The sequence below is a fragment of the Phyllostomus hastatus genome, unplaced genomic scaffold, assembly GCF_019186645.2.
Source record: "Phyllostomus hastatus isolate PE091 unplaced genomic scaffold, TTU_PhHast_1.1 phas_contig_118, whole genome shotgun sequence".
Lineage (NCBI taxonomy): Eukaryota > Metazoa > Chordata > Mammalia > Chiroptera > Phyllostomidae > Phyllostomus > Phyllostomus hastatus.
This window is the reverse complement of record NW_025333543.1, coordinates 2442499-2467512: the sequence shown is the minus strand read 5'-3', so window position 1 is coordinate 2467512 and position 25014 is coordinate 2442499. Positions and strand designations below refer to the sequence as shown.

Sequence of the window (25014 nt, the reverse complement as noted above, 5' to 3'; positions counted from 1 at the left end):
ATTTCCCAAGGCAGAACAATAACTTGTGGAAAAGAGTAAACACATGGAAAATGTTTCAGGTCTAATATTAAAGTCAAGGCTAAACTTTTAAACGTGACTCTTAAAGTTTAACAGATTATTATTTGTTGAATGAGATACTCAGAAATGACAAATGGGCAAACATAATGCTTATTTTAAAAAGTGGCTTACCATTGTCTGGCATCCACTGATTAGAATAACCTTAAAAATAGACGCTTATTCTCATGCCTTTTTTTGCAAAGTAAATCTATTTTTCCACGTGGAAAATACTCACGTTTTTTTAAAATGATGAATACTGTAGCTCCCATTAATGACCAGTTTTTTCTATTAGCTGGAAAACTTTTCATAATTACCTTACCAACCAATTGTGAGAATCAGGCAGCCTCTAATTCACAAATACCTGATATTATGTATTCATTGCTGGGCAGGAACTCCTAACTCCCAAGGCCCATGTGTTTAGGCCTGCCTTTTCCTTTTCCTCCCTGGCATCATCATGGAAGCTGTCTGTGAATCTCTCACCTGTTTCACTGACCAAAAATCTGGCTTAGGCTCATTTCCTTCCCATTCCGCATCATGGGGGTAGCACCACTGAGTTCCTGAGTACAAATTTGGAGGCCCAAACATTCCTATCCACTCTAGGCTATTTTGCCTGCATAGTTCAGGTCTCTCTATGTTGCAAGTAACAGGAAATGCAACCCAGACTGACAAACATAAAAGGAAATGTATTGACTTAGTAACTGAAATACTCCAGAGCTCTGCCTGGTTAAAGTGAAGCCTGATCTTCTATGGTGTCATCTTCTACGTCATCTTCTACATCAGGCTCCCCCACCCCCATCCAGCAGCTCCAGGGTCTCTGTTTTTGTTTTTTTGTTTTTTATCATCATGACTGCCACACTTCCAGACCTCATATCCTTCTACCACTCATTCAGCAGCGAGAGGGGTTCTATTCTTTGGAAAGAGATCTTTTTTTGTTTTGGCTTCTCATACAGGAGAGAGGAAAAAAGTTATTTCTTAAGAATGCCTAGCAAAGGTCATCACTGGCCCTGATTGGTTAGTGTGCCCATCCCTGAGCCAATCGCAAAGGCCATTGGTTGTTGGCATTGGGTGATACACTGATTTGATGCATGCAGGGGGACTGGCAGTGTGGTTTATTCCAACTAAACCCACATAGACTGTGAATAGGAAAGGAGTGAGTACGCAGAGAAAAACTAGGGTGTTATTTTACTGTGAAAGGGTATCTCTATATTGGGCAGCACAGTTATTAGATGTCCACAGCTCTAGTGATGTGTTTAGGAAACAGCTTTCTATGGTATCATAGGGTCAGGCTCACAGCCAAGACAAAGCACTGTGGGTACAAAATTCCTTGATTTGTTTAAATGCCCTTTATGGTGTTAAAAGGGAAGAGGAGGTAGTCTAGTGTATTAATTTTCAACTTAGGAGTTCAACGTTTTTGTAAATTTGAAACTAAGAGAAGCGGTGATCAGAGCCAATGATGACTCTTGAAATGAGATCAAGACAAACATATCAAGTGGCATTATCTGTAATCTCTGGTTAAGGAAGTTAGCTAATTGAAGCATTTTGCTGATAGTAGTACTTTACAAAACATTAAAAACACTTAAATTTTTTAAAATATAAACAACTGCATTATTTCCTTATTTTTAATCTAGAGTGACAGTTGTGTTGTTTTTGTTTTTAAGGAAATGATGATAGTTATAGTAAGAATAACAATGGATTTTTATTACATAAGTTAGATGCTGTGACTATCTTGTAGCTTTTGTAACCATGAAATATTCACAGTAAAGATTTTAGAAACACACTTCAATTTTCTGAAGAACTGTCAGTACTCATATGTTTGGTTTTACTCAGCTTAAAATGTGGAACCAAAAAAGCTTTCCATCAAAATATTTATTTATAGGCAATGTGGTGAGCTGTGGGTCCTGTTGCATCACCTCCCAGAGGCCATCAGAGACTCAAGAATTAAACCGACCATTTGGAGCCAGTTAGTTATTTATCCAGAACACTGTAATCCACTTAGCTGACTTGAGGGAAGAAAAATTGAAATCACATCTCCAGGAACCATGAAAACTCTTCAAGACAAGCCTTTCTTAAGGAAAGTTGGCTAAGAAGCCTTGATTAAAAAAAAATTAGTTTCACTATAGACCAGATGTGATAAGTCATAATATTTCTTGGAGTGGGATGATGTGGTAAGCTGAGAACGACAAATGTGTGTGGCATGGCATGAAAGGGGACACAGGGGCACCCCAAGGACTCATTTCCTGTGAAAAAGAAAATCATGTTAGTAAACACTTAGGTAGCAGTTACTATGCACCAGGGGTTGTTCTAATTATGTATACCTAAAGACATTTGATCTTCACAATAACCTCTGAAGGTAGGTACCATTATTGGGGTCCACATTACATACATGAGGAAACAGACACCATATTCGTGAGTTAGGCAGCTAACCCGATGTTTCACAGAATGGGCTGGCTTCAAGGTCTGTGCCCTTGACTATCCTATCATTACTGTGCATCTTGCAGCATAGGATGGTCAGTACACTGAGTTTACAGTAGGTCATTTAAAGAGTTTGAAGGGTTTATGAATGTAATGCAAATTGCAGGATGTTCCTTCATGGTTTGGTTTTATAAACTTGGCTGAGGAGTGGGAGTGAAGTGATGGGAGAATGGAGATCTTAGAATGCTCCATGAAATATAATTAAAATACACTGCCTCTTGATTTCTAAGCTCAAAGTGATTTCAACTGCCTGCTATTTTAGATCCCAGTGCGACTCACAGTTGGATTCTGCAAGAACCTAACAATCATTCCAAAAGGAAATGACTAGGGGTATAGATCAAGCTAATTTAATGCGACGTTAAATAAATACTTACATCCTTTTTATTGTTGAGCTTACAGCCAATTGTTACATAAGGTGTTATTTTTAATAGATGGGTGAAATTTACCATTGGTAATGGTTTACATTCGCATCCAAAGAAAAACCACGAGAGATGGTTTGCACGATTAAACTGAAACGAAGTCATGTAGAAAAAGCAGCCTTTCCCACTGGTTGTAAAGGGAGAGTAATAATGGATGTGGACCAAGTCAACACAAACTGAAGTTTTATATGTGACTTTTTAATTTTCAGAATAAGTGAAAGGATCTGATTTGTGGAGAATTGGAAAAGCAGAAAGAGGTGGATCTAGGGCTGCCCGTTTCCCTCTGTCAGACTGCCAGTGAGATCTCTCAGGGCTTCATCTCCATGGAGGCCAATAGCCTCCCCTTCTGCACGTTAGTAACAACCGAACGCTGGCCATGTTTGACCAAAGAGAGGGAAAGGTGACCCCCTACAGCTCCCGATGACTCTTTGATTAAAGAATTATCAGCAAATTGAACTCTATACATTTACACATACCTCAGACTCATCATGAACCAAGGAGTGGCTATACAAAATGTAAGTCAGTAATTACTATTACCTGTGTATTTCTAATATATAATCCCTACTTTTAAAATAAGCTCTTAAAATTTTTCTGTCAGTTGTATTTTTTCACAGGTTTGAGATATAATTAATATATAACATTGCATAAATTTAAAGTCTTATTCATTGTACTTGCTTCATCTCAAACCCCCTGCCAGACAACTAATATCTCACAAGGCTCTGTGCAAGGCAAGAAATAGCATGTGATACAATGGCAAAGTGGGAAAACTTAAAAATGAGTTTGACCAATCCTCCTTAACATGCCCCCCCCATTTAATAGTGGCAGGCTAAATAATTTCACACATTGAAAAGTAAACTTTCACTATTCAAAACGAAGAAGTCTTTCCTTTGCTGGATTGGACCCTTTTCCTCCTCCCCACAAATGCCCAATTTATTATTTCTTGAGAAACTACACTTTAAAATTTGTTGACTATAAGAATGACAACCTCAACATTCCAATCGCCACAACTTCTGTGATTGTGCCAATGTCCCCCACACCCAGGGCTGTGATAAGGAATCTGCTCCAACAGAGTATTTCTATAGTAGAATTTTAATACCCCCTTGCAAGGTGTTAACAGGTCCACAAGAATTGGCTTTCAGCCTCATTCCCGAGTTAAAAGTTTCAAATTTCTATAGCAGTCAAGGTAGAAACTCATTTACTGATCTTAAGCCTCAGGTCCTCTCCCTAAAGGAGAGCAGGAAGTTATTGGGGGGCAGCCTGTGCTCCCCTTGATAAAGGACACACAGGACTTAAGGGCTGGTGCCGCTCCTCACACCCAAGGAAATTCGCACCTGTGACCTTCCACGTCTTCCGCCAGGGCCTGCCCACAAGAAGCACAATTCTCAGGTACTACCTACTACTGCCTTCTCCACGAACTGAACCTATTTTGAACTATAGTGCTCAGCACTGCTTGCTTTTAAATCTCCCCTCTGTTCAGAGCTTGCACTTGCAAGACATTCTCCTTGAAGTTCATTTCTGCTCTTGTCAAAAAACCACACAGGTCTTCTCTAATCAGGCTTCCCATCCAGAGGGGTATACAGAAGTCGGTTTCCAAACTGGCCGTTGTATTCCACTGGTGACACAGAAGGCTCAGACTCGGCAGGGAATTTGCTGGTCCCAGTTTTGAACTTATGAGCTTGTTCGTCTCATCATGCCACATTCAAGCAGTAGTGATAGCGCAGTGGACAAGCAGAACTGCATTTGAATGCATAATGCATTGCTAAAAATGTGCTTGAAAGTCAAATGTATGAATCTCAAATAACAGACTTACCATTGTGTTGATCCTAGAAAGCCAAAAAATTTTTAATTTCCCATTTAGGATTCCTCTCTTGCCCAGGCTGCCTTGGGTAAGAACCTTCACAGGACTTCAGCGCAAGAAGCAAATGCTAGTGTGCAAGGGTGCTTAGTCCCTGCATCTCCTTTGACCTGATGGCTATCCCACCTGCCCCTGAGCAGGAGTTGGGTGGGTAGTTAGATACTAAGTGCAGGAATCAAGGTCTGTCATTCTGTGCTCCCCCAAACTGGGGCTTCAGCAGAGTGTTCCCCTATAAGGTTCCTCAACCTGGGTGGCCACAGAAGAAATCAGAATATACTGCCTGTTGTACGACCATGTGATCATTTGAAATGTTAGCCACCTGGAAATACACAAACACTTGAATTCTGCATGGGAAAGGTAGTTTGTGGTCAGTGTGCAGTGAGTGGAAGGGTAGGTAGTATATACTCTGAGACTTGGAGGTCAAGGGGAACCTCAGGTGAGTAGCTGCATCTTCTCCTATAACATTAGTGCCTGAGTTATTATTGGTTCCCTTGAGGCTTGGTGTCTTAGTCCCTTCAGGCTGCTCTAACAAAACACCATAGACTCAGTGCCTTATAAACATCACAAGTTTATTTTCTAGTTTTGGAGACAGGGAAGCCCAATATCAAGGTGTCAGCAGATTCGGTTTCTGGCAAGGGCCTGCTTCCTGGTTGACGTACAGCAATCTTCTCGCTCTGTCCTCACATGGTGGAAGGGGCCAGAGAGCTCTCAGGTCTGGTTTATACGGGCACTAAACTCATTCACGAGGGCTCCACCCTCATGACCACATCACCTCTCACAGGCCCCAGCACCTAAAGCCATCACTTCGGGGGGTTGGGTTTCAACATATGGATTCCCGAGGGCAGAAACAGCCCTTCAGATCATAGCACCTGGTATGATGGAAAGCTCTTAGCTAACTTTTCTCTTGGGCTAAACATTCCTAGTCTACAAGAGCCATAGTTAACGGTAACAGAAATACAAGCAGTTCTGTTTAATGAGTAGTGCCTGCCAGGCACTTTGGTTGCCACACAGTATTACTCCTCCTTTACAGGTGAGGATACCGACTTTCTCAAGGTCCTCAGGTAACAGTGGAACAGAGTCATGCTCAGGCAGGTCTGACTCTTCACCAGTATGCTGCAGTGTCTCATTCCATAATTATCTCCTCTTTCAAATTCTAGGCACCTTTTTTCTCTGGCTATCAAGCGAAACAAATATGGTCTGATTATATGGGACATTAGGAGCTTACAGGTTCATAAATCAATTTTTCCTAAAAAAGGCAGTATCTTCTAGCAATTGAGCCTCAGCTCTTCTTTCAATATTCCCTGCACTCCAGTGGTAGGCATAATTTATGCAGAGCTGAGCGGTGAGTTTAGTAATGGCAGCAAGTGGTACCCCTGGACTCCGTGCTGGGGGATTGTCTTCCCTGTGTTGATTGCTTACAAACTGCCTACGGAACAAACCCAAGAGAAACCCTTCTCCTGTCTGTAACAGAAAGGCTAGCCAATCCCTTTCCCTTTCTCAGCACTCCTGGAAGAGACACCCTAGTGTGGAAAGTGTTTCCTGAACGTAGCTGCCCTCCGGTGGTCTGGCCCTCACCAGGCTGGCGGAGGTTCGGATTTCTGGGTGGGCTCTCACCGCGCTGCCTGCACTATCCTCTGCTGCTCCCTCCAAGCTGCCAAGAGACTGACTGACATTCCCAAGCCACCGGGGTGTCTGCTTTTCACACTATTGCACCCTCGTATTGACTGGAACTCAAAAAGGGGATGGGGGACGAGGCAGTAAGCTGTAGGAGAGGACAGGCCTACTTAAATTGAGGAGCCTTGAGGAAAATGGAGATTAATTAGCCACTGGCATGTGACAATGAAAATCTAAGTATGTGACAGAAGAGTCATCCTGGGAAGAGACAGCAAAAGAATTCTTCTTAAGAATGTTCAGAAAAGGTGAAATCGGGCACTTTATTCCACAACTCAGTTTCCCTGCACGGACTGCTGTCCAAGGCCACCAAAGAGGTGGCGAACCTCTTCCCTGATGAACACGAGTGATTTTTCCTTTTCCTATTTTTAAGTGTTCAAAATACATTCTAGTTTTAACTGCTATATTAATACAAGACAGAAATTTATCATTTACAAATGGGGATTGTTGCCCTGGCTGGTGGCTCAGATGGTTGGAGTGTCATCCTGCGCAGTGAAAGGCTGTGGGCTGGAGCCCCAGTCTGGGCACATGCTCGGGAGGCAACCAACCGATTGGTGTTTCTCTGTGTCTCTCTCCCTTCCGCTCCCTCTAATACACAGATCCTCCAGGGGAGAATTAAAAAATAAAAGTAAAAAATAAATAAAAATTGGGAGTGTTAAACAAGTTGAATATAACTATCACCTTTTTGGGGATGTCAAATTATTTATGATTTGTGTAAACTGTTAGTGTATAAAGTGCAATACAGGCTGAATGCATTGAGCTTCATCTGACAAAGTTATAAAATATTAGCTGATCTATTTAAAAATAAATACAATAAAATATAGGAAGAACAATGATGAACTTTGCTGTAAACAAACTAAAGACAGGAATATAAAGACTGGCTCAATTTTTCTTTAATTTCCCAAATGATCTCTTACTGTCCTACTGTCTTTGTTCAGCATTAGTAGAGATAACACCCTTGCTCTGGGAAAGCACCTATGATTACAAATAAAAAAATATGCATCGATAGGTCCTTAAACACGATTTCAAATACCAAAGTGTCCATGCCAAATTTCTGGTTTTAATAAAGAAAATTTTTAACATTAAATATTGTTTCATGTATAATGCTGATTTTTAAAAGGCATCTGAAAATGTAGTAAAATTATTGCTTCCAAAGTTAAACTGGCACAATCTATTCAAGACAGAATTGAAACAAAAGCAAAATGCACCAAAGCGATTACATAGCCAATCTTTGTCCCTTCTTTCAACATTTTATACACCTTTTCAAAGCTATGTATCATTTTGTAATCTTTATCTTGAAAGGGATGTCCTGCTACCTAAATAATTAAATTCTATACATGTTAAGACATATCCTGAGGACACTGGTGTGTTTTAACCATAGGAATGAAGTACATTTTACACATTAAGCAGTACAATAAATACTTGGCAAACCTTAATGTGAAGTTCTGTAGGCATATTATTTTGCTAGACAGTACAAAAAAATCACAATGGAAAACTGAAAGTATCTATTTTCATTATCTTCTTTTAAAAAATGCAACATTTTATTTCACAGTCTCTGGAACTGTAAAACACTTTATAATTTACAGAATTAAGGAAAGTATTTTAAACGTGAAGATACACATGCTGAAGGTGATTTAGCATGTAAGCACCAAAGTCTGAAAAGTTTCCAAAAATTGTTGAACTTGTAAGGTGCATTTATTCATGAACTACACTCAGCTTGAGGGGGAAAAAAAGTACTGCAAACCTTATTAGTATTTAAGAAATAGCTGAATAGCTTCCAACTTGATTTACAGCAAAATGAAAGATACTGCTTTTAGTTTTTATACAAATTATTTGAAATTCAGATTCAATTTTAAGTGCTGCCTTTTAATGTGAGCAGCAGTTTGAACATAAAGTCTGTTTGTGTTCCAGTTTGTGCACTATCTGTTTGTGTACTATTCTTACACAATAAGTATTTAACGGCCTAAAAAAATAAAAACTTGAGTCAATTAGTGAACATCTGAAGTTAACAAAAACATTAGATCTCTACATTTTTATCTAGGATTGGGTAAAAAGTTATTCTTGTATCAAATAAAATTATTTTGTAAATGTTATCAGTCTATTCAGTAAGTAGGTTTTTTTCCTCAATATGTCACTAAATTTATCTTCTGGCAAAAACTGCTATTATGAAGTTAAATGAAGTAAATGCAAATTAATTTCTTGGTTTATAAATCACAATTATTGTGATATTAAAGCATGCCACTTTCCAAATCACTTTGTTGATGCCGACAATGATTAAATAAGGAAAATATATGTCGGTATCGCTCTCCACCGACAGGGCTCAGGGGGGGACTTGGCGGGTTTCCCCGGTTCCGTGGAGCTGCCACTTCCACCCTCTCTCTAAATGGCTTACCCAAAATCAAGTTACTCACATTGCTAAGACAAAATCCAGCAAGCTATAGTCCAGAAAGCCACCTACATTTATATATTTACTTTTTACTGTGTACATTAAAAAAAGAATTTTATTGTGCTTTTCACATGTCTGCTACAAGTTTTCCCATCGTTGTATTTCTAGGTTTCTTGGGAAGGAAGGGAAAGTCTAATATGAGAGGTACATCAAGAGAGCCAGACTGAAAGTAACACTGCACACACGACCAGCCCGATGTCTTTGTGACGTACAAAGTACTGTCATCACAGTCTCCCTCAACTCCACATTATTCCATGGCAGAGTTTCACAGCAACCAGTATAGGTATCAATACACTTTTCACAATCTGTTCAGTTATTGGTCGAGTATGCTTTCAGAATTAAAAGATGTCATTTCCATAGCAGTCTAAACATTGTACTATTTGAGAAATCTGCTAAGAAATGGTACAGTGATTCACTCATTGTGACGACTATTTACAAAGGAATCTATTTACGTTAGCAATAAATAATCCTGATATCAAAAGAGAATGCTCATGCACACACCGAGATGGCTGCATGCTCCTAAAATATGTACATGTGGTTGCTCCACTGGAGCTCTCTCAGGAAGAGTGAAAGTGCGTGTCCTTGGATTTTCCCAACGTTAGTCTTGCTTCTGGGGGACACATCCTTCCATTTCCACCACCTCCGGCCAGCCTTCGTATTTGTTCGTGTCCTTGTTGTTCTTTATATGCTGGGGGAACACGATCATGGGACACAGTTTAAAAACCTCTGTGGGTTGCTTATCTGTAATAACATACTTCAGTGCCCTCATTTCAGTAACACTCATGTCAACAAGGAGTTTGTATAAATTATTATTCAAGATATTAAATGTGCAACCCTTGGGCCTGGCATGTAGTCGCAGATCTTCAAATAACAGCTGGAAGAACTGAACATTGCAGATGCTTTTTAAAGGATCATCTGTTAGCCAAAAAGTAAAGCTTATATTCTACCAAGTTCTAAAGTATTTCCACACTTAGTTGATTATTACTATCAAAAGCTCAATTAATATTTTTAATAACTGATGCTTCCTAAAAGGTTTAAGGTAAAAGGAGTCATATGCCAATGCACTATCCTGTAGGGAAAAAAATCCCATGTACAACTTGAATTTATGAAATTAAACAGTACCACAGTTATTTCAAATAACTGATTACCAAGAACTTAAAAAAACAACTGACCATATTAAATGTCTGCTCTAAGTTTCAAATAACTGGGATTAGACTATGTACCAAGCACTTCCACACAATTTGCTTTTGTCCATTAATGATGAAGATCTGAGACACTTACTTGTTCAAAAGGGCTTTTTGTCTTAATGCCTTTCCCTCCGCAGAAGACCCAGTTGTCTCTAAAACCAAGACTGGTAATGGACGTGCTCCCCAGTTCGGCAATGAGCCTCCGCGCCTCGTCATTGAGTCTGGGAGAAAAAGCACAGTACGGTAAACACAGTGCACTGGTGTTACCTAAGTGACCCTGACTAGGCCAGGATATTTAACACATAACACGAGATAAAATGAGGAAATGTAAGCTTAAATAGGACAACATAAAAAAGAATAAAGACATTTTTTAGAGTAACAGTCCTGTCTGAAGTTTCTTTTTAAATTTAAGTATAGTTGGTATATGATACTATATTAGTTATATTAATTTCAGGTGTACAACATAGCGATTCAATATTTTTATACCTTACATTGTGACTGCCCCATTAATTCCTACTATTTGAATTTTTTAGTGACAAAAGACATGACATCTAGCAATTAATTTTAGGTTTAATTAAGAAGTACCTTTTAGGTATCTTTGTGTCATAATAAAAATTAACTTTCATCTATGCCTGTCAAATACGTAAGGGACACTACAGTGAGCAGATGCCGTCAAGGCTGATGCAAGGCCTTCGGAAGCCAGTATCTTTGTCAAATTAAACATCACTTTGCATCTCGACTAAGTCCTTTGTAAATTGCATTTGAATAAAGGTAAATGCTGATAGAAATCTAGCTTTTTCTAACTCTATATTTTCTTTACAATAAAATGAACTTCGGAATAGGGATATATTATACTTCAGTGGTAAGTGCCACGTGGTTATTTAATAAAAATGAGAATATTAACCACATAGCAGCCAGGAGGACGGACAGTGGCAAAAGCCAGCTGCCAGGGAAACTACTCACTGAAAGGGGTCATCAATGACTTTTGTGTAGGTTGTTAGGTCATCATCCTAATGTTGAATGGTTCTCAATCTCCCCTCTGTCTCAAAGGGAGAAGAAATTCAGCAGGCACATGCCAGCTGTAGAGATGGGAGGAAAGGGAAAGAAAAGAAGATAACTAAAGGCCTCCTGTGCAGCTGCTGCCAGTAAGTCCTTTATGCAATTGCAAGACAGCATTACAGTCAGTTTGAGCGGTTTGCTCTGTTAAAAATCTAATGCAAGTTTGTTGGGGGAAGGAGTGGGGCTAGGTAAATAGTGGAGGTTGCTACCTGAGAATAGCATGAGGGTCAGCAAGGAAGGTGTGCAGATATCTTTGAAGCATCCCATGCTAATGCCAGTTAGCACATTTAAGATATTAATAAAAAAACACTAGGTCCAATAGTTCTCATTTAAATAACTTAAAAATAAATGGGGTTTTATATGTATATGTATATATGTAGCTTCATAGAACAAGAAAAAACTACATATATTATTAGTGATTTATGCACCCCCCTTGCCCAGCAGCCAAGGCAGTGGAGCTGTTTTTAGCCACAGCTTGGGTCCTGGTGTCCTTCTGGGGGAGGTTCACTAGAGTCAGTGACAAAATCAGCTGTTGCCCTGGAATGTTTATCCTTTCAGGCTGAAATTTACATCAAGTGAAACATTTATAAGCGAGTGAAATCAAAATAAATGAAATGGACGTGCCAAAGAACCAGGGGAGTCCCGGCCTCCTGAAATTTTAAGACCTTCACATAGAACCTGGGGCATGTGCCCATGGCTTGCTCCCCAAAGTCGGTCTGGAGCCCTTTCCTGTGCACATCCTTAACTTCATGAATGAGCTATCACTTCTCATTTGCTAGCACACTCGATAAACAACTCTTGTTTAGAGGGGCACTCCCCGGAAGTATTGCCTAAACCCTGTTTTCTTCTTTGCAAGCAGTGTTAGCATGTATTGGATCTAGAAGGCAGTCAAATGCCACTTGTTAGTTTACCCAGTTCTTCTACATTCTGGCAACTTTCTTAGAACATCTTACTTGCACCATCAGCGTTAATAAGTGGGTTCTGTGGCTGTGACTAGAATAAATAGTACTGAAGTGCAAAGGTTGGGCAGTCAGTTCACTGCAAGGCCTAGTGATGACCTCAGTGCAGAGAGGCCTCAGGGCAGGATTCACAATTACATCTCAGAAAAATCACACACTGGCACTTCACAGGCTCTAGGATTGCTCATAAATAGCTGAATGTTAAGTTCAGAAATGCTGAGGGACAGCTATGCACACAAAACACTGCTTACAAAGTAGGTGGTTATCCAACTGCAGGCCTGGCCCCCGCAAGAAATTATGTAAATTCTTCCTTAGCTAAGAATTTTGTATCACTTAAGAGATATATTGAAGGGCTATCACTGTTACTTCTGAACTTCTGATTTTCAAGAGTGATCATTTCAATCTGTAGACATAAACTAAGCCAATTTAGCCAGAGATCTAGAAGCAATTTGAAAAGTTAGCTTCACATCTGGACTCTGCTGATCTCTCTCCTTACTCTCCCACAAGAACACCCTGGAGCCCGGTGCAGAAAGGCGTTAACAGAGCAGGCCTGAGTTGGCAAGGCTGAGGCTTGGCTGGAACCTGGAAACTCAAATTTCGACAGGCTTCCACCACTCCCAGAAGTGATGAGAATATTCACTGGGACTAAAATGTAAAAAAACAAAACAAAACAAAACAAAACCCCCAAAACCCAAAATGCAGTTTATGATAAACACCTACTTTCTTTCTGGAAGTCTGGAATTTTGGGATGTGTTGTACAGTTGGTGCCTATGTGAGTGACCAGCTTCCAATAAAAGTCCTGGACATTGAGTCTCTAATAAGCTTCCCTAGCAGACAGAGTCTCAGTGTCGTCACAGTTTGTTGCCAGAGGAATTGCGCACACTCTGTGTGACTCCACTTGGGAGAGGAATCTTGGCAACGTGGGCCTGCTTCCCCCTAGACTTCACCCCACACACCTCTGTCCTTGCAGATTCTGCCTTGCTTCCCTTTGCTGTAACGAACTGTAGCCATATGTGTGCAGGTCTGTATGCTGGGTCCTGAAAGTCCTCCTAACAAATCTTCACACCTGGGGGTCACCCTGGCATTCTTGCCACAGGTCTCTACCCATGTCTATCTACCTAGCTTATAAGAAGATACTTCTAAACTTTTCTGACCTGCCTATGTAGGTTTGGTGATTTTATTATTCCTCTTTGATATTTTCTATTCAACTAGATAAAAAAGGACTTCATATTTCAAAAACAATTTTAAAACCACACAATGTAGCTAATATTTCAAGCACTGGTTAATACACATAGGTGTAAAAATGTCCCATTTTTTAAAAGGCAGAGTAACTAATATAGTCATACACAGCATGAAGCTCAGAGAGAGGCTTTTTATTCTACATAGGAATACCATGAGTTTATTACATGTGTTTTAATCTTTACCAATGGTCTTAATTAGCTACACTGTTAAAAATTTATATAAAGTAAGTTATTTTAGTTAAGAATTTTCTTTAAAATACCATAAATACATTATCTTGCAACAGACCATAAAGTAGACAGACAGGAATCCAGTGTCTCTGGAAAAGATTCTGAAGTCACACAGAGTCTCGAGCAGAAAGAGAGGAAGTGGGATGGCAGGGGGCTCAGCTCTGCCACCCGCTCTGCTCTGCGGGTAGAAGCGGACCATCTAACCAAGCCCGGCTCCCTTTCTCGAGAAGTACAGAAAGCAAGGAGGAGACCTGATATTCTGGCCTCAATTCTGACTACCAGGGAAAAACCTGTGGGGAAGAACCTGTCAAAAAGCAGAAGTGTTAGGAACTTTGGGAGAAAATCACCACGTTACCTCAGGAAGACTAGAAAGCTCTAGGCATAGGTAACCATTAGCTGAGACTTTAACTTTCATCATATGATTGCTAATAATCTCAGGAAAGAAAAAGGGGAGGATAGTTTCTAGATTAGTGGTGTGATTAGAGTGATCTGTGATGTGCTTAAACTTAAAAAAATGAAGTATGCAAAAATACAGGGCAAACCCTATTCTACTGATAAAAACTCTACTAATGATAACTTTCACTACTACTACCTGGAAGGCCTATAGTGCTTAGAATGTGATGAGACTCATAAGGGCTTAAAGAACACAGAAAGAACTCCTGCTACTGAGTATGAATAATGAAGTGATCCACTGTTTCACAAGAATGATATAATATCGAGATGAAAGCACATCTTTTCCAGGGAGGCAAACACTCTTTGATCAACATGAAAAGGGAATGGTAGTGCAAGAATGTCCATGTAAGCACTCGGAAGTAAATCACATCTCCAGGCCCATGCATGCCACACACCGAAATTTTTAAGAGACTTGTTAATATAATCTTCAACATAGTGCAGTTATTTCAGAAGCATCATGGGAAATGGAGTTGCAAAGACATTAAAAGTTAAACATTCCAGTTTTTTTAAAAGATAAGGAAAATTTTAGAAATAGTCCAATAAAACCAATTTCAATTCCTAGCAAAACTCCTGAATGAATTACAAGATCCTGTGAGCATTAAAAAACAGAAGAAAAGAAGAAGTATAAAACAGTAAAAAAAACAGTAGAAAAGAAGGTAGTGGGAAAGAGGGAGGAACAGTCAAGTTAACGTCATCTCAGCTACTCCAGCTGTTGAAAATGTTTTCGGGCAGTAGATCAGGGCACTGTAATTAGCACAGTTCATGATTTCCAAGTGAGCTTCTTGATAGTCTCAGAAAATAGCCTCTCTGAGTAAACTAATGAGCCAGCACCTGGAGGGCATTGCTATTAGGGTCCATTGGCAGCTGTTTGAAAAGCAGTTTCTGCACTTGATTCATAGACAAATCTCTTGCAGGAGGCCTCCAGCAGGGTGGCACACGGTGCTGGGTAGGCATCCTCATCAGTGACTTAGAGTTAGACATAAGAACAACTCTGAGAGCATACAAAGCCTGGATCACGGAAACCTCATAGGACAAATGTCAGAATCAAGGCCAAGTGAGCCAAAAATAGGCAAAATTAAATTTAATGAGGATACATGAATTTAAAGTCCTTCATTTAGATGAAATAAAATCAAGTTCTAAGTGGGAAGAAAGACCTGACTTGGCAGTGGTTAAAAGAGGAAAGTCCAGGATCAAATGAAAAGATCAGAAAATTGAACTTAACCAAAAACGCATGAGCCAAAAATGTGATGCGTTTAAGGAAAACTAATATAATATGAGTCTGCATGAATATTCAAAGAAATGTCATCTCCACAACATGGTAAGCTAGCATCTCCACGGTACCCGGGACAGGCCAGACCACACCTGGAACACACTGTGCAGTGTGGGGCAGCGATTAGGAGACAATAATCAACCACAAAATGCCCAGGAAACACGGCCAGGAGGGTAAACTGACCTAGAAAATTAACACGACTAACGGTTAAAAGAGCCTTAGGTATTGAGCCTGGAAAAAAGAACACTGAAAGAGAAATGCCATTTAGCTTCCAACACTCGAAGTATCAAATGATTTGGGGAACATATTTATTGCTTTGTTGCTTCATTTACCCAAGCAAAGGACTATCAGGTGGAATTTAGAGGGAAACAACCCTGAGAACATAACATTTACTTCAGGATAGTTTTTGTTTTGCTTTATTTCAAACAGAGAAATGACAAGGGTACTGGAGCCATCATGAGGCGAGCAGCTCAGTGGAGGGATTCACAGAGAAGTTCCCAGGGAATCTGGCCTTAAAGATCTCTGACTTCAAGAGATCATTTAAATGGTTCACTTAGGCATGATGCTGACAGGTCATGGTGCATTCTCTCCAAAAGGAGACATACAACAACAAAATTTAGCTTGCTCACTCAAGCTATTACATTCTTTACTAAACAAAAAAAATCATCTTATTTTAGAGGGGCATGAGGTGGAAAGTAAGCACCATTTGAGACCTGCACTCCCTAAAGTGTAAGTTTTTCTTGGACATAGGGGTTTTATTTCTGTTAAATGTGCTTCCTGGTTGAAATCAAGAAACACTGGGATAAACAAAGGTAAAGAGAATTCTTTAGGACAAAACTTCAGAGCCCCTTATTGTAAACCCCTAAAAAAGTGCAAAATACTAGGCATCATCCCCAAACTTAAGTGACCACCAGTTTTAAAGGACTAAGATTCCACTGGAGACACTTGGAAGTGCTGTGATGGAGCCCAGTGTATGGCAGCCACTGGGATCAGAAAGGAAGAACTATGGGGAAATGAGTCCTGCCTTCCCTAACCAACACACATACCAACTCCCTATCTTGGAGAGAGCGGGCACATCCATTTTATCCTCTCCACTCCCTTCAGGTATAAGAGGGAGAACAAACCATTCCTTAGCGGGTAAAATGCAGCAGCTTCATGTAAAGAAAAGCCATAACACAACAGAGATTTTCATTCCCTTATAAAACTGGGCATACCACAACTGATGAATCATTTCCAATGTTCAGACACCTGCCAAGATACATGGCAACATCCTGTTATGTTTAATAGAGGCAGATGGCCCTTCATAAGGATTGTTTGTCCATTTCCATATAAAGGACATGATGCTTATAATTTATTTTACCGGTATTTAAAGGAGGGAAGTACTTGATACATCAATTAATGTTCCCCAAATTGAAAATGTATCCAGCTGGAATCCATTTAAATGCACACAAGTTGACAGTACATTTTACACAATAGAATACTATACAGCAGAAAGAAAGAACTCCTACCCTTTGTGACAGCATAGATAGATCTGCAGATTATACTAAGTGAAATAAGCCAGGTGGCGAAAGACAAATACCATATGATCTCTCCTATAAGTGGAATCTAATCAACAAAACAAGTAAGCAAAATATAACCAGAGACATTGAAATGAAGAACTGAAAGTAACCAGAGTAGAGGGGGAAGGGGATAATAGGGGAAGGACTATCAAGGAACATATATAAAGGGCACATGGACAAAACCAAAGGAGGTAGGTTCGAAGGTGGGAGGTGGGGATGGGTGGGGCAGGGGGCTGGGGTGGGGTGAAAATGGAGACAACTATACTTGAACATCAATTTAAAAAATTGCACAGAAGTTGACCAAGTGTAAAGATATCAAAGTTTAGATTTTTGCTTTTGCCTTATAGGTTGAGCCCTGGTCTGAGGCTGCTTTTGGTGCCTGTGATGAATGAACACCAGTATTAGCAGCTAAAGAGATAATATTATCCTTGACTCTGTTCTTAGGTATGGCTACAATTTACTATTAGCAGAAGGGGAACAGGTCTGATGCATATCAGGTATAGTAATGAAGTAACCTGGTGAAAAGGATGTGTCTATTCAGAAAAGACTTCAAAAAAATTTTTTTAAACTTCAAATTATCCATGTAATAGCCTCATCTCTCAGCAAAAGCAAACAGTAAGCTACTTGTTTTTGATAAAGCAAACCTATTATAGTCTATTTAGTTCTATCTAGGAAAATGGCAATGGCTGAATATGCCTGTTTTATTTAACCTTTGAACTATATGAGGAAGGGTCTCAAAAAAAAAACACCAGAATTATTTTCTGGAGGGCAGGCCTTTTGTAGTACAGACTTCCCCCACTAGGTCAGTGTTCTAGGAACCCATCTGTATCAGTGTACCAGCTGTTGTGAGAGGCTGCATTTGGCTTTAGTTGATTTTTTTGAAGACTCTTGCAACACATTTGCCCATTTCATGATGGGTGATTCACAAGCACACCTGCCCACACCCCGCTGAGTATTCAGCAGGTTTTGACCAAAAAAAGGCATGACCTCCACATCCCACCCTCCCTATTTACTCGATCTCACCCCTAGTAACTTTTTTTTTTGTTTTCCTGGATGAAAAAAGTCCTCAGAGAGAAATGTTTTGTCAATGTAGAAGCGGTGAAACAAACAAAAAAAAAAACAACCGAAGCACTAAAAGGCGTCAAAATCGACAAGTTCAAAAACTGCTTTGGGCAGTGGAAGTAAGGTCTCAATAAGTGTACTGCATTAGATGGAGAGTATTTTGAAGGTGATTGAAATTTAAACATGTAAGAATAAATACACAATTTTTTATAAATTCATTGTTTTTGGGGGGGGTCCTTCCTTCTAAGTTTAATACATCTTTAGTTGAACCAGATAAAATGCACAATGTCAATGAAACTGAAACATTCATAAAATGGCACTGCTTTCTTAGTGGAAATCAGCAATAATGTAACTACACGTTAAATATATGTATAAAAAAATCAAAAAGTAGAACAACATGCCATATTCCTGTGTGGAACTTGTCATTGAAAGGCTTTTCAATTAAAATATGTAAGAAATGTATTTTTACTCTTGACAAAAGTCATCCGAGAAAAGTATCATAGGGAAGGTTTCTGAGAAAGAAGACTATTAAATGGGAGTTTGCCCCACCAAAAAGGTATTAAGTGTACTTACTTTATTTAAATAGTTATTAAAACTGAAATAGTATCTTATTGAAGCAGGAATAAATAGATGAACAGAACTTCCAGAAACAAAGTCAATTTTACATTTGAAACAGCATCACAACCCCAGGCCAGATCCCTGGCACCTCTCTGTGAATACCTACCTCCGCTGAACAGGCATTGTAAGTCACTACTGAAAAGTCAGTTACAAGCGGATTTTTGAAAATGTAAAAATAGTGAAATCACTGGAAGAAAAAAGTCTACTAAATATTGAATTTGGAGATAAAAAAAATACTTCTCAAGTATGGTATTAAAGTAGAAAAACTAAAAAGGAAAACCCACAGATTTGGCTATATAAGATTCAGTCTAAACATCTAAATGTCAAAACAATATAAATTAACAAAATCAAAAGCAAATAATATGCAAAATATTACATTTTAATATAAGAAATGGTTAATACCCTTAATATAGGAAAGGCTCATAAATAAATGAGAACCAATCTGAATGGTCAAAAAAACTATTTATAAAATAAAGACCTAAAAATATGGAAAAAAAATACAATCTCACCAATAACCAAAGAAAGGCATATTAAAACAAAACTCCTTTCTAAAGCTGCTAGAATTGGAAGTTTTAAAAAATTAACAGTGTCATGGAACTTCTGAAAGACACATAAAACTGGTCCAAACTTTAAAAATCCTTTTAAAAATTGTGCTCATCCTTTAATTCAACAACCTTACTTCAAGTAAGAGTAGTGAGATGAACTGTATCTTCTTTGTGCTTTTCTGTATTTTCTGAATTTTTACAACATATATTGTACGATTTTAAGTAAGAAGTTACAAATTACCATCTATTAAACTTATGAAAATATACGGGAATTATTATTTCACAATCCCACTTCTAGGTATTTCCCCTAAGGACATAAGGCGAAAAAATAATGTAAAAGGGTATTTATCACAACATTATTTATAATACAAAAAACTTGGCAATAACAGGGAGCTTTTAAATAAAGGTGGGTCAACTGTGGATGAACCATAATAAAAATATCATCAAAGAATATTAACATCAGTGAAAACAATTTAAAGTTCTTAAAACAGAGAATATAAAAGAGAACAGACTTTATGTATGATGGGATCCTACTTATTCACCAACATATGCATAATGAATACACAGAAAGACAGAAAGAAACAACCTAAAAAATGTTCATAGTGTTCATCTGGAACCCTGTTCTATTTCAGATTTTTTCTCAATGAAAATATATTACTTTCATAGATACAAATTACAGCTCAGAAAAGTTGTGCAGCCTTTAAGTTTACATACTTGGTTGCTCCATCATCGTACGTTGCCATTAAGACTATCGTTCCATCCTGTATGGACTTCAGAAACTCAATCAATGGGGCCACATCTGAAGAAGAAGATTGAAGTTTTTGTTTTTAATGACTGGGTAACCATCATGATAATCTGTAAAGTTAATAAAATAAAATACTAAATTTGTGCCCTGGCTGGTGTGGCTGAATGGATTGAGCGCCTGCCTGTGAACCAAAGGGTCGCCGGTTTGATTCTGGTGAGGGCACATGCCTGGGTTATGGGCCAGGTCACTGGCCGGCAGGGTGTGAGACTCGACCGGTTGGTGCATCTGTCATAATTTGAAGTTTCCCTCCCTCTCCTTCTCCCTCGCTTCCCATCTCTAAAAATGAATAAATAAACTCTTTAAAAATATATATTTAAAAATACTAAATTTGTAAATAAGTTCTAATGTAATGAAACAAGATAAATCTTATGAACATGTTAACAAATTAAGTTTGTTTCTTAATATGATGCCACCATAACTTAAAATTTCCCACCCTGATTCATCCTGTGTGTCTTCTGTACAGACATTCAAGGGGCCAAATGAAAACCCCACAGAAAAGTCATGGTAAAGCATTACTTATAATTTAAAGTAAGGAGCTCGGAGAGCAGGAGAAATGCTCACGGGCTCCCTCAGTATGTGTAAATTTGTTTATGTGGGTACTTTTCTAAAAAGAGGGTACATAAATTTTATCCAATTCACAAAAAGATCTGTAATTTTTAAAAAGTATATAAATGTGTATACTGATTTAAGGGATCTTCTGGGCATAGCTACTTATTATAAACTAAGGGAAAGAATGCAGGTTAGCTAGATGATGTTTTTGAGATGAAAAATCATATGTAAAGGAGTCAGTTTAGTCAGTCCAAAGGGCTTGGTTATGCCCATCTTCAAATTACTTATTCTTTTTTTACAATTTCAGACAGAAACCTAAAGGAGCCAAAGCTTTGAAGTAGTTGTCCTATAGAAAATATAACTCAGGTTTTTTAGGCTCTGAATTTCGGTACCACTGTTCTTAATCATATACCACAAGCAATTTTTATTTATATATATATATATATATAATACGACTGATCACTTAAACATAGCTGGACATTTAGTGAAAAGAGAAACAAAGTGAACACAAAAATGAAGCCACGAGGCTGCCGTTAACGGGCTACATTACACCGAGGCGACGAAAACGTCAGCGCTGGCAACGCAACACCACTCACCACTCACACTTACCTCCACCCCACATGTCAAAATATTTAGTGTCTAACACTTCTCCTGTTTTTCCTGAAAGACATTGAATTCATATCACATTATGCAACTGAAGTACACTCCACACTGTACAAAACAAATATTCATAGTCAAAGACTCATGTAAATTATCTTGAGAACGACTTCAATTCTGAACTTTACCATCTGAATTATATATTTCTAAAAGGTAATATTTAGATAGTCTCACTAGCCTTGTAAGCCAAAGAGCAGCACACACTGGGGACAATTAATTCCAGTGCAAAGTTAGACATTTTAGACATCCTTTTATAAAACTTACACTTATTTCCCTTTGTAAAACTTTTTTAATTAATAAATAGACAAATAGGTATAGAACCTTTTACCTAAGAAACTGAAGAAACTAGAAACGCAAAATTTTACTTCTTGTTCTGAAAAAAGTAAAAAATATTTCCCTACATTATGGACCAGGAAAGGCAGCTGTGTTTTAATTCCCTTATATAGCTTTATCAAGGTATTATTGTAGCAGAGAGAGACCAGCATGCAGGAGGCCTCACTTCATGGGTTCATATTTTCAGATTTGACCCAGGGTTCATAAACTTATTTACTCTAATGAACTTATCAGAAGAATGTGGACAAATATTGAAAAGCCTTGTTTTCATTCCTCTCCCACCCCATTCAGCAGTGCATCACCCTTTGTCCTTGACACCCTCTCATTCGTATCAATTTCTCTTCACATGTTAGGGTTCCAACACTGGGCAGGATGTCATGGATTTAATATGAGATGGGTTGTATCCTGACAATCCCATAGGAAGCTCTCCATACACTGCCAAAGAAACTGAATGCTTCTAAGAAAGCATGTGAAAATCTTCAGACATGAAGTCTCCACCTAGAGCTGGATTATTTTAGGGGGCAGTTGGGAAGGCAGGTAGGGTTTTGCTGTCAAGAGGGGCGCCTTCTGCCCTGATCCGTTGGTATTGTTAGAGTAGATTTTACTTTGGAGCATACGAATACCCACCAAATACACCCATCAGCTAAAATAATTATCCTTACCATTTACCAAGGCAACATTGATCCCTCTTCCAACATTATTCTTAACACCACTCATTAAACTGAAGGGGAAAATATCAAGACAAATTTAGAATTAGATATTGTACAAATATACACAAAGAAAAAACCTTCCAAAAAAATAAAAGGTTGGGGGTATTATATATATACAATTATTTAGTACTGCAGAGAAGATTAAAAGGTCTCTACTAAGTCAGAGAAAACAGCCCAATAATACCTTTAAAGCAATGTCCTTAAATAAAATTTCACAATGTCCTTAAATATATACTTCACAGGTAAAAATATGTATTAGCAAGAATTAAGGCAAATTATTAAAACTTTCTTGCTGCTCTAAGATTATGAAATACCATTTCAGAAAATCCTTACAACACGGACGTTATGCACACGTTCTGTACCCCCCTCCTGCACTTTCTGCAGGATCAACTGTGACATGAAAGCAGAAGTGAGACAGAGGCTCCACACATCTTCCACAATCTGAGAGCAGGAAGAGCGGGGAGCACTCTTCGTGAGCGTTTCACCTCCCTATGAGTAGGCTCAGCGTCAAGTTTCCCTATACCCAGAAGAACAGCTAAAATAAAATAGTGACAATATCAAATAGTGTCAAGTATGCAAAGAAACTGTATCTCTCAAATGTGCTGGAGGGAATGTAAAATGGTACACTCACTCTGGAAAATATTCAGCAGTTCCTTACAAAATCAAACACATGTTTACCACACAGCCCAGGATTCCTGGGCACTCGATGGAAGAGAAGTAAAAGTGTATGTCCACATAAAAACCTGTCATTCACAGTAGCTTCACTGGTAACAGCCAAACATAGGAAACAACTGGAATTGTTTGGTTGAAGACAACAGGTGGTGGATAAACCAACTGTGGTATAACAACAATGCTCAGCAGTAAAAAAGAGAGGGCTCAGGTTATTAATGTGCACCAGTATTTCAAGAGCATTATGCCAAGTGAAAAAAGTCAGTCTCAATTGTCACATACTGTATGATTCTATTTCTATGACATTCTCAAAACATCCCAATGACAGAAATGATAAACAGATTAGTGGTCACCAAGGGTCAGTGATGATGGGGTGACTTATAACAGGGTAGTAAGAAAGAGATCTTTATGGGGATGAAATAGTTCTGTATCTTAATTGCTGTGTTGGTTACATGGGTCTACACATTTGATAAATGGCACAGGACTAAACACACACATTGCGCCAATGCCAATTCTGTGGTGCCAATACTGCAGTATAATGACATAAGAATGACTGTGTGGCGAGTATGCAGGACCTTTCTGCATATTTTTGCAACTTCTTGTGATTTCTATAATTATCTCAAAACAAAAAGTTAAAAAACTCTACAATGTCCATTTCAAAAGTATTAAGAAACTAAAAAGTGTAAAAATTTGATTTTTAAAAAGTTAATAGCATTTAACTATTTATCTACCCATACTGGTTGCCTATCTGCCTTCAAGATTTCACTTGTCATTTTCTAAAATGTACATGTAATAAGGCACAGAACTTTTTATGTATGTGCAAGACCAGTTCTGAGGTGGGCCCAACGATTCTGCTCAACAAAAGAGGGAGTTTCAAAATGCATTTGTTCTGCTCCTTTCAGAAATATGTAAATGAATTCTATTATTAATATTAATAAGCAATAACTGATTAACTTGTTACATTTATAACTGTCACAGCGTCTTCTCCAAATATACATCATTTCAGAGTACACTGCTGCCGGGTCTATCACAAAGCCAAGAAATAAAGGCAACAAAGAAGCACTGTAAGATGGGCTTCCCACAAGAGGGCAGCAGCTTACCAATTTTTGAAACTGAATTTAATCAGGGAAACCTGTAATCAAAGATTTTTAAAACGTATAAAGCTTAGTCGTCACTCTTACTAACACAAGTTGAAATATTTCCTTTTATCCTTCATGAATACGAAGGTTCCCACTCCCCACCACTCCTTATCTCCAGGCAAAAATCTAAAGAAAACGATCATATGATCATAAAATCGATAGATAGAGTACATCTTCGGATATAGTTGATTTAAATACCTACTATGTGTTTTAGGTACTACTTCTTAAGACAATTAGTTCAGAGCAGGGATTAGCAAACTACGGCTCATGGGACAAATCTAGCCACCTGCGAAGTTTGTGTGTGTACGTGTGTGTGTTCATGTGCATGTTTTAGTTTACTGTGCATAAGTTTAAAGTGGTTTTTATACTTTTAAATGGTCACATGTTAAATAATTATACAGGTACTTGCATAATATTCTTGATTTTACTTCTTGGCCCTCACAACCAAAAAATATTATCTGACCCCAGGAAAAAATAGAAACCCCTTAAAACAATCAGCTATATATTCCTATACCAAATATTCAGATTATATAATAAAAGGTAAAGTATTATTCCTAAAATCAGCTTTTATAAACTGAAATCAAATGAGTGTATGTCCATAATAAAAGCTACATCCTATCTAGCTTTTATTAAATAGGTTCTATGGGTTCTCTATACAAAAGAAAAAGGTACAATTTTTGGTGTGTTGACACCTTATATTTATACCCAGAATTTTGTGTTTCTAACTAATGAAATGTATTTTAATCTCCATAATATATATCTTGACTGCATGTGCTTATCCTTAAAACCACAACCACGACCCTAATTGTAACTATTGTCTTTTGTCCGTATTAGGGTTTCTAGAACTCAGTCGATGATTTTATGGGCCTGACAATTCATGTAGAGGGGCTCTCCTGGCCCCTCCCCCCCCAAGTACACTGCCACAGCTGTGACAACCCCAGATGTGTCCAGATTCTGACAAAAGTTCCCTGGGGAGCAAAATCACCCCTACTGAGAAACACTAACAGTTTCTGAAGTGAGTTGCATGTACTCAGAACACGTAGGAAAATAT

At 38.4% G+C, this 25014-nt stretch overlaps 1 protein-coding gene across 1 annotated transcript in view; it reads right to left on the bottom strand.

Moving 5' to 3' along the window:
• Window positions 1-7514: 7514 nt before the first annotated feature.
• The window catches only part of FAM3C (FAM3 metabolism regulating signaling molecule C), a 49002-nt gene continuing 31502 nt past the window's right edge, over window positions 7515-25014 (bottom strand). The window contains exons 6-10 of the mRNA XM_045847697.1: window positions 22108-22166; window positions 21065-21115; window positions 19816-19900; window positions 10202-10328; window positions 7515-9608 (exon numbers count right to left, since the gene is read on the bottom strand). Coding sequence (XP_045703653.1) covers window positions 9519-9608; window positions 10202-10328; window positions 19816-19900; window positions 21065-21115; window positions 22108-22166 — 412 coding nt within the window. The 3' untranslated portion in view covers window positions 7515-9518. The remainder of the gene's footprint in view (window positions 9609-10201; window positions 10329-19815; window positions 19901-21064; window positions 21116-22107; window positions 22167-25014) is intronic.